The sequence below is a fragment of the Chelonoidis abingdonii genome, chromosome 2 (genome assembly GCF_003597395.2).
Source record: "Chelonoidis abingdonii isolate Lonesome George chromosome 2, CheloAbing_2.0, whole genome shotgun sequence".
NCBI classification, from domain to species: Eukaryota; Metazoa; Chordata; order Testudines; family Testudinidae; genus Chelonoidis; species Chelonoidis abingdonii.
Window position 1 is genome coordinate 29911131 of NC_133770.1, and position 15154 is coordinate 29926284.

Below are 15154 nucleotides of genomic sequence, written 5' to 3' on the forward strand. Positions count from 1 at the left end.
CTCCTAGCATTACAAGCACTGCACTCCTGAGGACAGCAACAAATATTAGTGGCTTTCAGCTTCAGATTGCTGCCTCAAGGCATCCCTGATCCTTATGGCCCTGTGCTGCACCCCTCTAATAGCCCCCTGGTCTCTGGCTGCTCCAACTCAGCCTCCAGGCACTGACTCTCTGCGGTCCAGCTCTGAGTGAAGCTTTCACCCTTCCCTTCACAATATTATGGAGCATACAGCATGCAGCTATAAGCATAGGAATATTGTCATCGGCCAGGTCTAGCTTCCCAAAGAGGCAGCACCAGCGGGCCTTTAAACAGCCAAAAGCACACTCAACATTCATTCTGCACTTGCTCAGCCTGTTGTTGAACCGCTCCTTGCTGCTGCCAAGTTATCCCCTGTATGGCTTCATAAGCCACAGCATTAAGGGATAGGCAGGGTCTCTGAGGATCACAATGGCAATGGCCAAAAGTAATTACAAATTGATGCCTATGAGGTGCCTGTCACAGGACTGATCCTTTAAGAAGGAATCAGGGACCCACACACCTGAGACAAGCTCCTGTAACAGAAAATGAGCGAACTTATACTCACATGGATCCAGTTAAATCCTTAAGTGACTTATTGCCAGTTGTTTAGCTAATGTGCCTCATAAAGGGTTATTAGCACTACAGTTGGGCTCTAGAAAACAGTAAGAGCCTGAGAAGAGCAGAAAGAACACCAGAGCAAAGATGGTGTGTTCTCAGAGAGAGTAGCTCCTCAACAGCAGGAGGAGGAGAAGGGATTATAACAATGAAAGGGGCAAGGGAATCATGCCAGGAGCCTGGGGGGCTGCAGCTGGCTGGACAAAAGTGGCTGCAGGTGAGTTCTGTAGCAAATTAAGGTAGAGACTGAACTGGACCCAGAGAACCACAGGCCCCACAGAGGAGGGCTGTACAAACCCCAAACTCAATTGGCGAGACTTTCTATTTCAAATATATTTTGACTTAATAAAGTAGAACCATTCTTTTGGACTGTGTGGCATTCTTAGGGGAAATTGAGGTAAGAAGAACCTATAGTGCCACATTCACCCAGCAGGAGCCATTATGGGCACAGCCACCTCCTCAATACAATGCCCTATATTTAGTGGGTAGTCTCAGTTCAGTTTTTAATTCACAGGTGTACATGTCACAGAAACCACTACCACAAATAGGACCTTTATTAGTTAAAGTAGAGAAGGCCAAAAATTGGATGAACTTTCAGAAAGAACTACCTTCTAACCTTTATATCTGACTTTCCAAGTCAAGGTTGAAGAGAACAGGAATGAATGGGTGTGTATGGTGTGTATGTAAACTGCATGAGCAATATGGAGAAGTTTGGAGTGCAGCTGATACACAAGTTCTATGGAGAAACAGACACATCACCATTCTGGGTGCTGCCAATCTGAGTCCTTTCACAATATCACAACCACTAACCTGATAAGCACAAAAAAAGAACACGTCACTTGAGTAAGTACTACGGCAGAGCAGTTGGCACAGTCCACATGGAGCCAGAGACTAAAACAGGAATGCATCCTGTTCATAGTGGGGTTATGCCAATAAACTGTATTTGGATATAATATGCATCTGAGAAGCATTGTCTAGGTTAAAAATAAACGTGTGATGGAAAGCCATAGGAGTTGAATGGCACTGAAGTACTGTAGTATTCCAAAGGATCAGGATACAAATATTGACCAGCATACTGGAATATTAGTAGCAATTTCCTTTTAATACAGATCTGGATAAGTTTTAAAAAACTGAAGCCTTTATGGAGCTCACCTAATATATCAAACTAAAGTTTTTGAATTTTTTAATTGTCACCTCCATTCTATTAACCAGCAAAATACTTTTCCAGACAATATCTAAAAAAAAATTTTTTAACTCCAGAAAGTGCCATCATGTGCATAGGGAAGAAACATAAGCAATGATTCTAAGAAGTTTTGCCTGAAGGATTGGACTCATTTTGAGTAAACATGAGTTGGGGGGGGAGGACACAAAAATTAGCTTCACACATTATCATAAATTGCTGCATCAAACATCTCCTCCCTTTAATCCTGTAGCTGCCTCAATTTAATGGGACACAATTATCAGATAAATACTATATAGCAGTAGTTCCAAGAACACAGAAAGAGTCTACTAGCTTCCATTACAGTGCCATCCTGAGAAACTCTTGAAGTGTTACTTCTGTGAATGACTTACAATAATGTGCTGTATTATCTGTGGCCCTTATTCTGCCATCTCCATAACATAGCAGTCATCATTTGGGACTATATCTTTATTGTTTTTAATATGAAATCACTACTCTAAGAACAAAAGATTGATACAGGACAGGGGGATTTAATGATGAACTGTAGAAAAGTATCATGTTCATCCAAATGCAAGTAACAATTCTAAATGATCATTTTTATTTGTTTTTCTTAGTTTCCTGTATGTCAAATTACCTGAGCTATGGGGGGAATCTGACTTTGGCCTGGTTGATTTTGTATGCAAACAGCATCGCTCTCTGCCACAGAATCTGTTGCACTTCCATCCTGTTGCGATTCAACCATTTCCATGGTCATTTGTCTAAAAATAAATAATATAGTGCAAGGAAATGAATTCAGACCTGAAGAAGGGATATTTATTTCAACTCTATTAAATTATTTTTCTCCTCAACTCCCAATTTCAGCTCTTTAAACTATCTGGCAAAACAGCAACCCAACAGTATCCTAGCATCATAGTGTGTTGCCATGCAGGACCTGTAAATTAGGACTCAAGCTCACTCTCTTGGCTAGCAAGGACTAGATGCGGTATGTAAGCAATACTCCCAGCACTGAGTAAGGAAATCAAAGCCTCATTCTCTAGCAACCTATTATGTCCAGATACTAGCTTGCACTGCTGATTCCATGAAGAGACCTATCTAGCCCTTCTATGTCGGGGTAGGGGAGTGGAAGGAACATTAAAACAAGGGGAAACTGAAGATGAGAAGAATTAACTGGGGAAAACAAGAGGATCATTCTGAGGAATGCTGAGGGAGAAATATCTGGCAACTACTTATTCAGTCAGGTCTACAAAAGAAGCAGTAGTGCCTAGATTGAGTATAGTATAGGTGAAAGTGACAATTAGATGTCTAGGAAAAATTGGTTAGAAATTGTAAGGAGGCGCCCTGGAGGGGGACGAGAAAGAGCAGGCACCTCCGTGGGCGGAGCCAACGCCGCCTGTCCCCACCCCCCGGAAGTCAAGGGGCGGGACAGGAAGTATAAAAGCCTGGCCCCAGAACTCAGTTGCGGGCCGGTCGCCGAAGAGGACAGACGCTGAGGCCCAAGCTCCCGCTGGGCCCAACCTGCCCTGTGCCTGGTATCCGGAGGAGTGCTGGCCAGACCTGCCTCGTGCCCGATATCCGGAGGACCCCCAACCTGACCTGCCCTGCGCTCGCTATCCGGAGGAGCGCTGGCCGGACCTGCCTCATGCCTGGTATCCGGAGGACCCCCAAGCTGACCTGCCCTGCGCTCGCCATCCGGAGGAGCGCTGGCTGGACCTGCCTCGTGCCTGGTATCCGGAGGACCCCCAACCTGACCTGCCCTGCGCTCGCTATCCGGAGGAGCTGTCTGAGTGTCCTGCCTTCCAGCATCCAGAGGAACCCATGGTCTGGGACCTCCCGAACTACGCCAGCGGAGGCCAGGTACAGGGAGAGGGGGGAATTGTAAGTAGCCCGGGGGTAGCTGACCCCAGTCTGGCTCCTGGGGACTGTGAACCCATGTCAGTGTGTTACGGCCTGGATTCCCCACTGACTGCAGCGAACCCTTGTTGCTGCTAGGGCCCCGGGCTGGGGCGCAGTGGAGTGGGAGGGCCTGCGCCCCCCCTGCCACCCATCCAAGGGTGGCAGATTCCCCCTCTCCGTGGCCTGAAGAGGCCTGCTGTATAGACTCACTGCTTGTACTGTGCTGTGTTTGCTCAGCCCCTGAGCTGAGCCTGAACTATTTACTGCCCCGTCCTGACCAAGGGCTTGGGCTAGAGACTGTGTTTGCTCAGCCCCTGAGCTGAGCCTGAACTATTTGCTGCCCCGTCCTGACCAAGGGCTTGGGCTAGAGACTGTGTTTGCTCAGCCCCTGAGCTGAGCCTGAACCATTTGCCGCCCGCCCTGCCCAAGGGCCAGGCGTAGACGCGGACTGCTGTGTGTAAGGAGGCGCCCTGGCTCCCCGCCGTGCCTGAGGGGGACGAGCCCCAACCTGACCGGCTTACAGAAATTTTTATCTTTTCTGTATTCAATTAGGTTAGAGAGTCATAATATTGTCTATCCTGCAGTTGACACAATCAGAGCCAAAAGATTATACCTAACAAGTGAATATTTATTCTGGATTACCACGTCTGGATTGTTTTTTCTTTTGTTTTGTGATGAAAGCAAAACTTCCTTCAATTCTTATCTGTACAAATTAGCCACTGGAGAGATATACCAGAGTAGGAAATTATTAAAATATTGAGACATCTGAAAAGTTTTGACAGAAATATTGTATGTAAATCCTATTGTTCTGTCCCACTAAATAGAAATATCATCCTACTTTAGACAAAATATATTATTATATTACATACTTTTGTCTCTTTTGCTAACAGTAATTCCAAACATGAAAATCTCATATTCAGGACAGTGAACTGATTTTGTTTTGAACCAAATGACAGATGTTTAACACTTGATTTTTACATGGGTATCAGCAACTCTCTTGTGATTTTTTATCCTGTAAATCTTAAACCTAACATTGGGTAAATTACATCCATCAATTGAAACTTATAAACTGAAAGACTCTGTTAGTGGAGAAAACTTTCAAATACATCGGCTACACAAAAACATAATTACCTTACAGCTGTTTTTCCATGATATTTCTTGACACACTTGCTCATAATGGATGGTGGGAGCGTTTAAAACAAGAGCTTGGTTTTCCTCAGTTCACTTTATCTCCTACTGAACACTGCAGTGAAGTTATGATGTTGAAGTTGTGATGTCACAAACGTCACCATAGCAACAAACCAATGTCACAAACAGTATATAGCCTTCACTGCAGGCTCAAGGAGAAGTGTGACATTAAAAGAGAGATCTTGTTCAAACACATACCAAATATTATAGGAAATGCAGGAAAAGACCAGACAAGGAAGGGAAAATCACCTATTTGTTGTTTTATTTTTTCTGACGTTATAATATGACAGGGTTCCTATTCTTGGGTCTTCTGCTATCATGTGAGACAAGCAGGAACTCCCTGTTTCAATGGTTTTGAGGCCCCTGAAGTACCCATACATATTTTTAATGCACAGGCCAACTCCTGGTATCTTAGCGCTCTCTAGAATGTTATTTCTTTGAGTAAGAAACAAATAGCTCCTTAAACACTACACATAATTTATGTCCAAAATAAGTCATCAAAATGTTTGTCTCCCACTATGGATGAGAAGGAATCGAGTTAAACGATATCATCAGAGAAGCAGAATTACAGGTAATTTTCGTATCTCTAAGAATACCATCTTGACTAGATACTAGGGTGACCAAATAGCAAGTGTGAAAAATCGGGACAGAGGGTGGGGGTTAATAGGAGCCCTAAATATCAGGACTGTCCCCATAAAACTGGGACATCTGATCACCCTTCTGGATACACAAAAATGCCCTGCCTCCTTCTATCTCAAGCCTTGTGGTAAACGTCTGTCTCAAATTTGGACTTAGAGTTCAACATCTGAGTGTTTACTGTGAATCTCCCCCAAGCTTATATCCAGCTTGGATTTTATCTCGCTGCCACCAACTAGGACTATTTAGGGTTCCTAGTTACCCCGAGTCACCCCAACCTTTCCCTGAGGGACCCCCAAGACCCAGAACCCCTGGGTCTCCCTATCTCAACGGGAAAACAAGCTCCTCCCCCTTGTCTCCTCGTTATCTGCTCCCCCGCTTCCCCCTCCCTTTTCCCTGGGTGAGCCTGGGCGATGCAGTACTTAACTCCTTGAAGGCAAAACAAAGAGGGAAATCACCCTCCCCCTGAGGCGATGCATTCAAATCTAGTAAAGCTAATATAAAGAGATTTTCCACCCCCCCTTCCTGTAGCCTCACCAGAGAAACCCCAAAAACCTCAGCCAGGTTTTAAAAAAGAACTTTATATAAAAAGAAAGAAAATACAAAACAATAATACTGCATTAAGAGATCAATACAGGCTCTTGCTTATAAGAAAATATGAATAAACAGTCTGATTTAAAAGATAGCCCCCTTTAAACCAGTCCAGCAAATCAACACACCTGTAAATACAACACAAAGCATATAACAGCCTATTTGCCTTGTGGCCTTTGTACTCACACTTTGTAGGAAAATATTAGAAAGAAATAGGAGTTAGCAGAAAAGATGTTTCCTCCATAGCTGGGAAAAACAGAAGACCTAGAGTACACAATTCCCGCCCCTGACTTTTAAAAAATCCAGTTCTCTGATTGGTCCTCTGGTCAGGTGTTTGGTTCCCTTTGTTCACCCTTTACGGGCAAAAGAAAATTAACCCTTACCTTACCTATCTACTTATGACAAGCCTCTGTGCAGATCTCAGGTTCCAGTACGTCTCTTAGTAACTAGGTCTTGAGTTATTTATGGCTTTAATGGTTAAAATTGCCACCTTGAATTCTATCAGAAAATTCTCAGGAAGCTACTGCAGCTCACAGAGTGCTAGCATTCATACACTCTTAAAATAAAGTTCTTCTTAAACTAGCTTGTTTCCAAATGGTGTCAGTGTATACACCATGAGGAATGTATTAGAGTAGTCTATCTTTTGTGTAGTTTGTTAGAAAAAAATTTAGTACATTAACAGCAGTTCTAATTCAATCCATAATAATACAGTATTTAACACATACACAGATGGTACCGCCTGCATTCCTATTTCATCTCGTGAGTTCCTTTCCCCTGGATATAATGCTAAAATAATAGTGCAGTCAAAATCTCAGGCTGTTGAGAGCACTGGTGCTCAGTATGTACCAGGACTTAATCAGAGGAGAGTGTATAACTTTAAACGGGGCAATTCTGGATTGACTCATAGGCTACTCTGAAGATCTACTGTATCCAGCCACTTCTTTCTACAGCACATGTAAGTGAGAAGAGTATCTTGCTGAATTACTGTACTTCTTATGCATATACTGAGTATAGTAATAGGCAACGATCTGGGAAGAAATAGTCTTTCCCCCAGAAATTTCACTGTGACCCGAGACTCAGCCGTGAGGCCACTAGTTGTTTAACATGTACATCTAAAAGGATGTCCCCATAGATCAAAACAGCTTAAATACCAGGATCAATAATGTAATTAGTATGCATTACCAACATAGTCACTAAAACTTTCTTCTGGAATTAAGGGTAGGATCCTGATTATTCTACCCAAAGCAGCTCCAAAATCTTATCTTCATATTTCATATCCAAGATTGTCTGTCACACAGAGATAAGGTTTAGTTCAAAATTACAAATTTTACCCTCATCCCACGGAAAATGTTCCATTGGCTTCTCTTGGCAAGGATCATCTATCATGCTGTAGAAACTGACATGTTTCCAATTTTACTACTTTATTGCTTTGGGCTTGATTTATATGAAGTCTGGACCCTTACATCCATTAGTTGGAAATGTAACGTTTTTCCCGCTTTGGTGAAAAGACAGTCTCAACTAGCTGTTGAATGTCATTGCCTGTTGCACTAAGTATCATTGAAACAAAAGCAATAAAGTGTTTGGGGAAAATACCTACCTAGTTTTCCAATCTTGACAGTATCTTTTATTTCCCAGATAGGGGCTTAATCCCTTATGGATTGCTGAAGGCCCTCCTCCTACACAAAAGTTGTATTATTCTATTCGTTTTTGACACCCCTATGATCCTTCCTGATCTTTCTATGGACAAGTCTTGCATATAGTATAGACAGCTAAACACTTAACTACTTTCAGTTCACTTGTCTGTTATTAGATGTTTGCACAGTTAAACTGTACTGATATAAATAGTGAAGATAACTAAAAAATTAATAAAGTATGTCTAGGATATCTGCAGCCTTACGAAATATGACAGGAAAGAGGACTGTATTTTTATTATGCTCTACATTTTAGGTAAAACTCATGGGAAATTAGAACACAAATCTCAGATGCAGAACACAATTAAAATACACTTTAGCCACACCTAAGCATGGGAATCTATTCAAATATATTCTCCAAAGATACAGCTGAATATACTCCGGATTTTAGGTAGACAGATGATTTACTATTTTTAATCTTCACCACAGCCAAATAGCACTAGAATTTTTTATATTGTCTTTTTTCAGGTATTCCCGAGATTTGTTAATACCACTGTTCTCCTAAAACATTACTTCTGGCCAAGCCATTATTGTTATTATTTTCAAGGGGAAATTAATTTAAATGTCAACAGCATGTGAACACATGCACTTGTTGAACAAAATGCTAAACTGAGCACAGAAATTGCCTTCTCCAAGTATGAAGGTCAAATGAAACCTAAAACTTTGGCCCTGTAAAAGACAAAGCTTAAAAAAAGGGAAGTAGCCATTTTAGGTGTGCTAGTCCCCTTGACATAAACTTGCATAAAATGCCTGACTAAAAACAAAGCTGCAGCGTAACAGCTGCATAATATAAAGACATAGCTCAAGACAAAGGACATATTTTGGTTGGCATATCTGAAAATAGCAAGGCAGGTGATATGTTTTTCCAAAAGACTATTAAAACTGTTCTCAATATGAAGCACCCATGAAACAGACAGTTATTTAGTCCAGAGACTACCAAAATAGAATACTTTTTCTTCCTATAATGTAAGCAGAGTTTTGATTAGAGGCAAACCACCGATGACAAAGAAAATGCATTGACAAATCCATTGCTCCTAAGTTTCAAAACAAGGCTCTGCATCAGGGGTGGGCAAACTATGGCCCACAGGAGTGCCGCCCCTATGATGCGTGAGCCCTGCGGCACTCCCAGAAGCAGCCAGCATCATGTCCCTGCAACTCCTGACGGGGCAGAGGGTTCCGCACACTGGCCTCGCCTGCGGGCACTGCCCCCACAAATCCCCTTGGCCGGAAACAGAGAACCACAACCAATGGGAGCCCTGGGGGAGGTACCAGCAGGTGAGGGCAGCACAGAGCCCTCTGCCTTCCTTCCCCCAGGGGCCACAGGGATGTAGTGCCAGCCACTTCCAGGAGTGGCACGGCACAGGGCCAGGGCATGCAGGGAGCCTGTCTTAGCCCTGCTGCGTGCCACTGCCACCCCAGAGCCGCTCCAGGTAAGTGGTGCCGGGCCAGATCCCACACCCCAAACCCCTCCTGCATAATGCACCCATCCTGCACTCCAACCCCCTGCCCTGAGTCCTCAACCCCCTGCCATACCCCACACCCTTCCTGCACTGCAACCCCCTGCCCTGAGCCTCCTCATACACCCCACACCACTCCTCCACCCCAACCCTTTGCCTTGAGCCTCTTCCTGCACACCACACTCCCTTCCACACCCCGCACTGCCCCCTGTAACCCAACCCCCTACCCCAGCCCTACATTCATGACCCTGCATGCAATTTCCCCACCCAGATGTGGCCCTTCGGCCAAAAAGTTTGCCCATCCCTGCTTTACATAGTTCTTTTGGGCAGGGACCATCTTCTTCTGTGTTTGTGCAGCACAAAGAACAGTGGGGTTCTAGTCCATGACTGGGGCTCCTAGGTACTGCAGTAATAAAAATAACATCCAGTTTATTCCCCTTATTTCATGAAAAGTCCAAAGGTCATTGTAAAAGCATTATAAGATCCATGAGTAATGGAATTAAGTTTTAGCTTTATATATCCAGCAAGGATCTTAACACATTTTGATGACAGAGATCACATTGTCTGAAAAACCAGGAACAATAAACAGATTGTTTTGTTTTTTTTTAAGGAAGACTGAGCTTTCAAACCATTATAACTTTATAGGCCTTGTATATAGACTTAACCTAAACTCAAAAATTGCTCTATTTTATATAAACAAGGTTTAATTACAAATCAGTTACATATCATGAGATTTATTTTGATATTAAATATTAATAGGATTATTACATTTTTCCTCTGGGTACTACCTTTCAAAAGTTATGAGGCAATACATTGATATTAATTAGGCAGGATTTTTATCTTAATACACAGAAGTTACATGAATGCACTTCCATGAATTATGGTTCAAAATATATTCTGTAATTTAATGTAAGGCAAATGTATGTGGTTTCTTTGCCTGGAGATAAGGAAAAATCACGGGGCTGGAAACATGCCTATTTTCTCTGTCTCACTAATGACATTGTAATAACTTATTGTGACATTGTTTATTGTGTATCCAGTATTGAGATTTTGCTGTTTGAGTAATAGGTACACTCTGCATTTGGAAATGTGTTTATCTGTGTCTTCACTATTAAATTTGCAGTACTTAACTTTCTCAGACTGTCAGGAAATCTGAAATCCTCTAACAAAATGCTTTTACTGTTTGAAAATATATTAAATTATATTGCATTGTGATTTTTTTAAATATATCAGTTTCTTTAATCTAATGTTTTCAAAGTTTATTTCAGCCTGTGGAATGGATGTTTGACACTGGCCTCATATCAGAACTATGCAAAGATGTCAGACATATAAAAAAGAAAAAAAGAGAGGCAGAGTAACCCTCTTCTACCCCTCCTCCCAAAATAAACTTCACAGCCAGAAAATTCATTCCAGCAGAAACCATTTGCCTTACGAGCCCCAGAAGCAGCAGTGACTGCATAAAAGCCAAGTAGAAGTAGCCACTGCTAGAAGAGAAAGCTGATCATGTGTAGAGCCCTGCAAATCTGCAGATATCCACGGATATCCACATCCATGGATATGGACAACCGCAGACCATGTTTGCGGATAGATGCTCTCATAAATATAGGAGGAAGGGTAGCAACCTTTATGTATCCTTGGCAACTGTATTGGATTGCCTTCCCTGTACAGGGTTAAGCAGTTCAAATAACCTAGTTGGCACCTGGCCAGAAGGGCCAATGAGAAAAGAAAATACTTTCAAAATTGGCGGGGGGAAGGATTTGTTTGTTGTTCTCTTTTGTCGTTCCCTCTCCGGATGGAGGGAGAAGCTAAGCAGGTACAATATCTCCTGAAAATATACCTGGAATAATACATCTAAAACCACAGAAACTGTGAGTAGGGCAAGGAAATGCATTAGGTTATCTTTTGTTTTGGCTTGTGAATTTTCCTATGCTACAGGGGTAGTTTCATTCCTGTTTTTGTAACTGTGAAGCTGAGCCCAGAGGGGAATCCTCTGTGTTTTAAATCTGTTTAGTGCCCTGTAAAGTTACCTTCCATCCTGATTTTGCAGATGTGATTATTTTACTTGTTTCTTTATAAATAAAGTTCTTCTTTTAAGAACCTGATTGATTTCGGTGTCCTGAAGACAAAGGGTCTGGTCTGGGCTCACACTGCTAAGGCAACTGGTTGGTAGTTTATTCTCAAGCCTCCCCAGGAAAGGCGGTGAAAGTGCTTGGGGAGATATTTTAGGGGGATAGGGATTCCAACTGACCCTTCCCTGAATATTTTGTGTAAGTCACTTGCTGGTGGCAATAATCAGTCTCAGGAATTAATGCCTTAGATAAGTTTTAATCTAAGCTGGTAAAATATAAGCTTAGGGGACCTTTCATGTAGGTCCCCACAGCCGTACCCCAGAATTCAGGGGGGGAGGGGACACTGACAGATACAGATCCAAATTTTATATCTAGAGCCCTGCAAATCTGCACATATCCACTTGGCAGTCATAGACCATATTTGTGGATTGTATTCAGATACAAATTTTGTATCTGTGCAGTGCTCCAATCATGTGACCCAAGATAGGCAGATGCCATGCAAATTTGGAGACATGAACCTTTATTTTAAAACTTTTTCATTCCCACTAAAGGGAAACTGATTTAAAACAAAAGTTTAGCCCTATGAAGATTAACAAAATACTTCTGAGGAAAATAATTGTATGCTGTTTTTAATTTTTAAATCCTTATAATAAAAAATTAATCTTTAATATTTGTTGATGAGATTTAGCTGCATAACTAGTAATCAAACTGCTCCAGAATTCAGTATGACCTGAAGCATCAGATGCCTCCATTAAATACACAGAGCCATTGTAAAATAATTATTTTATTCCAATATACTTTTATGATATAAAATATCAGAATGCATAAATTCTCAACAAAGGTTGCTTAGTAGTAAAGAAACTGCTACTAAAGAAAAGGCAGATAAGCTGTGTGATTCAGCACTTTCACTGAGGTCTCACTGGGTGCATCATTTTTCTGCCGCTGCAGATCTTTCAAATGTCAGATGGACGTTACATATTTTAAGGGTTTTCTTCTTCTTGGCTACCAACCCTGTTAACTTCATTCATAGAGCACAGGGCCTTGTGTTTGAGAGAAAGTTGTAGCTGGAAACTAAGAATCCATTTTTTTATGGATTTCAAGGCCATCGCTTTTTCTTCAGGCCAACAAGCAGGGACCAAGCAGGAATATTGTTCAGGAACGTGCATTTGGTATGCCAACTGAGCACCACCTGCAGCTCTTTCTACTTGATAGCACCATTCTATTGATTTAATATCAAGACAGTAGTTCTCAGATTAATTTCTATTATTAGTAGCACTCCCCACTTCTCATCTTCTCCCATATTCCAAGATTTTTCCATTCTATTCTTTTCCTCTGAGGACTCTAACAGTCTTAGCAAAAAGAGAAAAAAAAGTCACTGGTATTAGGGCAAAAAGAACAAGAGTACTTATGGCACTTTAGGGCTTGGCTACACTGGAGAGTTGCAGCGCTGGTGAAGGGGTTACAGCGCTGCAGCTCACTCTGTGTACAAACTTACAAAGCCCAGCCAGCGCTGCAACTCCCTGGCTGCAGCGCTGGCTGAACACCTGGTCTGATTGGGGTGTAGCGATTCCAGCGCTGGTGATGCAGCGCTGCTCATCAGGTGTGGACACCAACAGCGCTGTTATTGGCCTCCAGGGTATTAAGAGGTATCCCAGAATTCCTGTCTACAACAAACCGGAAGAATGGCTGAAGACGGGCTCTAAAAAACAAACACAGCTGCTCTTTGCTCCAGTGAGCGAGCGAGCCGCGGCAGGGAAATTGCTTTGGAATGTTCACAGCTGTTTGTTTGAGGGGAGAGGGGAGTCCGTGTTGAGCAGCTGCTTATGTGGTCTGAAGGCTATTTAGGAGTGCATAATTTGCATTTAGTGAATAAGAGGGGTGGGGGAAGGGTCAAAACTTTTAAAATGATTGAAGGCAGCTGTTGTGTATCTTCTAGTCCTTAGAACTTGCCAGGCAGGGAGCTGAGAACAGCTGCTAGTGTTTGCTTGAGGAGAGAAACAGCACGGGGGGGGGAGGGGAGTCCGTCGGAGAAGCTGCTTATCTGGTCTGAAGCCTTTTTGCATTTAAGAGTGATTAAGAGAGGGGTGGGGGAAATGGCCAGAATTTGCAAGGCACAGAGCTGTCACAGTGTCTGCTCCAAAAATCCACTCTCTGTCTCCCCCACGCTCCCTGTCACACTCCACCCCACCCCCCTCTTTTGAAAAGCACGTTACAGCCACTTGAACGCTGGGATAGCTGCCCCAATGCACCACTCCCAACAGCGCTGCAAATGTGGCCACACTGCAGCGCTGTTCCTACACAGCTGTACGACCACAGCTGTAACTCCCAGCGCTGCACATTTCCAAGTGTAGCCAAGCCCTTAGAGACTAACAAATTTATTTGAGCATAAGCTTTCATGGGTAACAGACCACTTCATCAGATGTAGCCCACGAAAGTTTATGCTAAAATAAATTTGTTAGTCTCTAAGGTGCCACAAAGACTCCTGTTCTTTTTACGGATACAGACTAGCATAGCTGCTACTCTGAAACCTGGTATTAGGGCAGGTAAGATGATACATGTCACTCAGAACACATCTGCTCACCTAATACTACAGGTGAGAGAAATCCAGTATTAGGCCTTGTGTGATTTTTAGACATGCAACAGCCATGTCAAAGAACAAAGTGGAGCTCAATCTATAGTTACAGCGTAGATAAGATTACCATTTAATGTGAAAATCTGGTTAGAACAGCTGTTCAGCTGCATGAGATACAGCTGGATTCAGGCCTGAGTAAAAGCTTGACAACACCAGAGCTGAAGCCAAGACACTGACTCGAAGTTTCAGAAAGAGACCTGTTTCTTATCAGTCCCACAGGGGCCCTCTCTGCCCTTGCCTGCAAGGCAATAATCTAGTTAGAAGGGATCAGGCCCATTCAGATCCCTTCCCAGAGAATTGCCAAGGAAGGCTACTAAAAAAGAACAGTGATTCTCTGCCATTCACCCCAAATATTAAAACAGGAGCATCCCCAGTAATACACAGACACATACATTGCTTGAGATTCTGCAGTTTACCTTAGCCACTTGCACAAACTCCTTCCCCCATAACCTGCCACACACAATACCATCCTTTGTGCTCCCCACCCCCTCTGGATGCATAAATGCAGTGTTACTCCTACCCTAATCACAGAGGACCTTGCTAAGCCCTTCCCACAGTCAGTGTGCCCTCATTCCCTCTATACCAGCAGTTCACAACTTTTCTAGACTACTGTATCCCTTTCAGGAGTCTGATTTGTCTTGCGTTCTCCCCCAAGTTTCACCTCACTTAAAAACTACTTGCTTACAAACTCAGACACAAAAATACAAAAAAGTGTCATGGCACACTAATACTGAAAAATTGCTCACTTTCTCATTTTACCATATAGTTATAAAATAAATTAATTGGAATACTTTGTACTTACATTTCAGTGTACAGTACACAGATCAGTATAAACAAATCATTGTATGAAATTTGTACTGACTTTGTTAGTGTTTATGTAGACTGTTGTAAAACTAGGCAAATATCTAAATAAACTGATGTATCCTTGGAAGACCTCATGTACGCCATGGGCCTCTGTACCCCTGGTTGAGAACCACTGCTTTATACAAACACTGTGCTCCCTCCCACACACATCATACCAAGTACTGGCTGCCTGCTGCCAGTTGTACACATGTAGTGTGCCAGGGCATCCTAGGCTAACCGTTTATGTCAGCATGGACCCTGTTATTGCTCCATGCTACAGAGTGGGAATAACTCTCTTCTCTGTCTCTCAACGACAGATCAAAGAGAGAATGAAGTGCCATT

General features: G+C 42.7%; 1 protein-coding gene across 6 annotated transcripts in view; it reads right to left on the reverse strand.

Moving 5' to 3' along the window:
• CREM (cAMP responsive element modulator) overlaps positions 1 to 15154 on the reverse strand; it is a 75477-nt gene that overhangs the window by 58835 nt on the left and 1488 nt on the right. For 2 of the 6 annotated variants that reach the window (XM_032795297.2, XM_032795296.2), the window contains exons 1-2: positions 4837 to 4921; positions 2447 to 2570 (exon numbers count right to left, since the gene is read on the reverse strand). The exons of 3 other annotated variants lie outside the window; for them this stretch is intronic. In XM_032795297.2, coding sequence (XP_032651188.1) covers positions 2447 to 2570; positions 4837 to 4880 — 168 coding nt within the window. In that variant the 5' untranslated portion in view covers positions 4881 to 4921. Of the gene's footprint in view, positions 1 to 2446; positions 2571 to 4836; positions 4922 to 15154 lie in introns of those variants that run through there. One more of the 6 variants, XM_032795308.2, reaches the window with a different exon arrangement.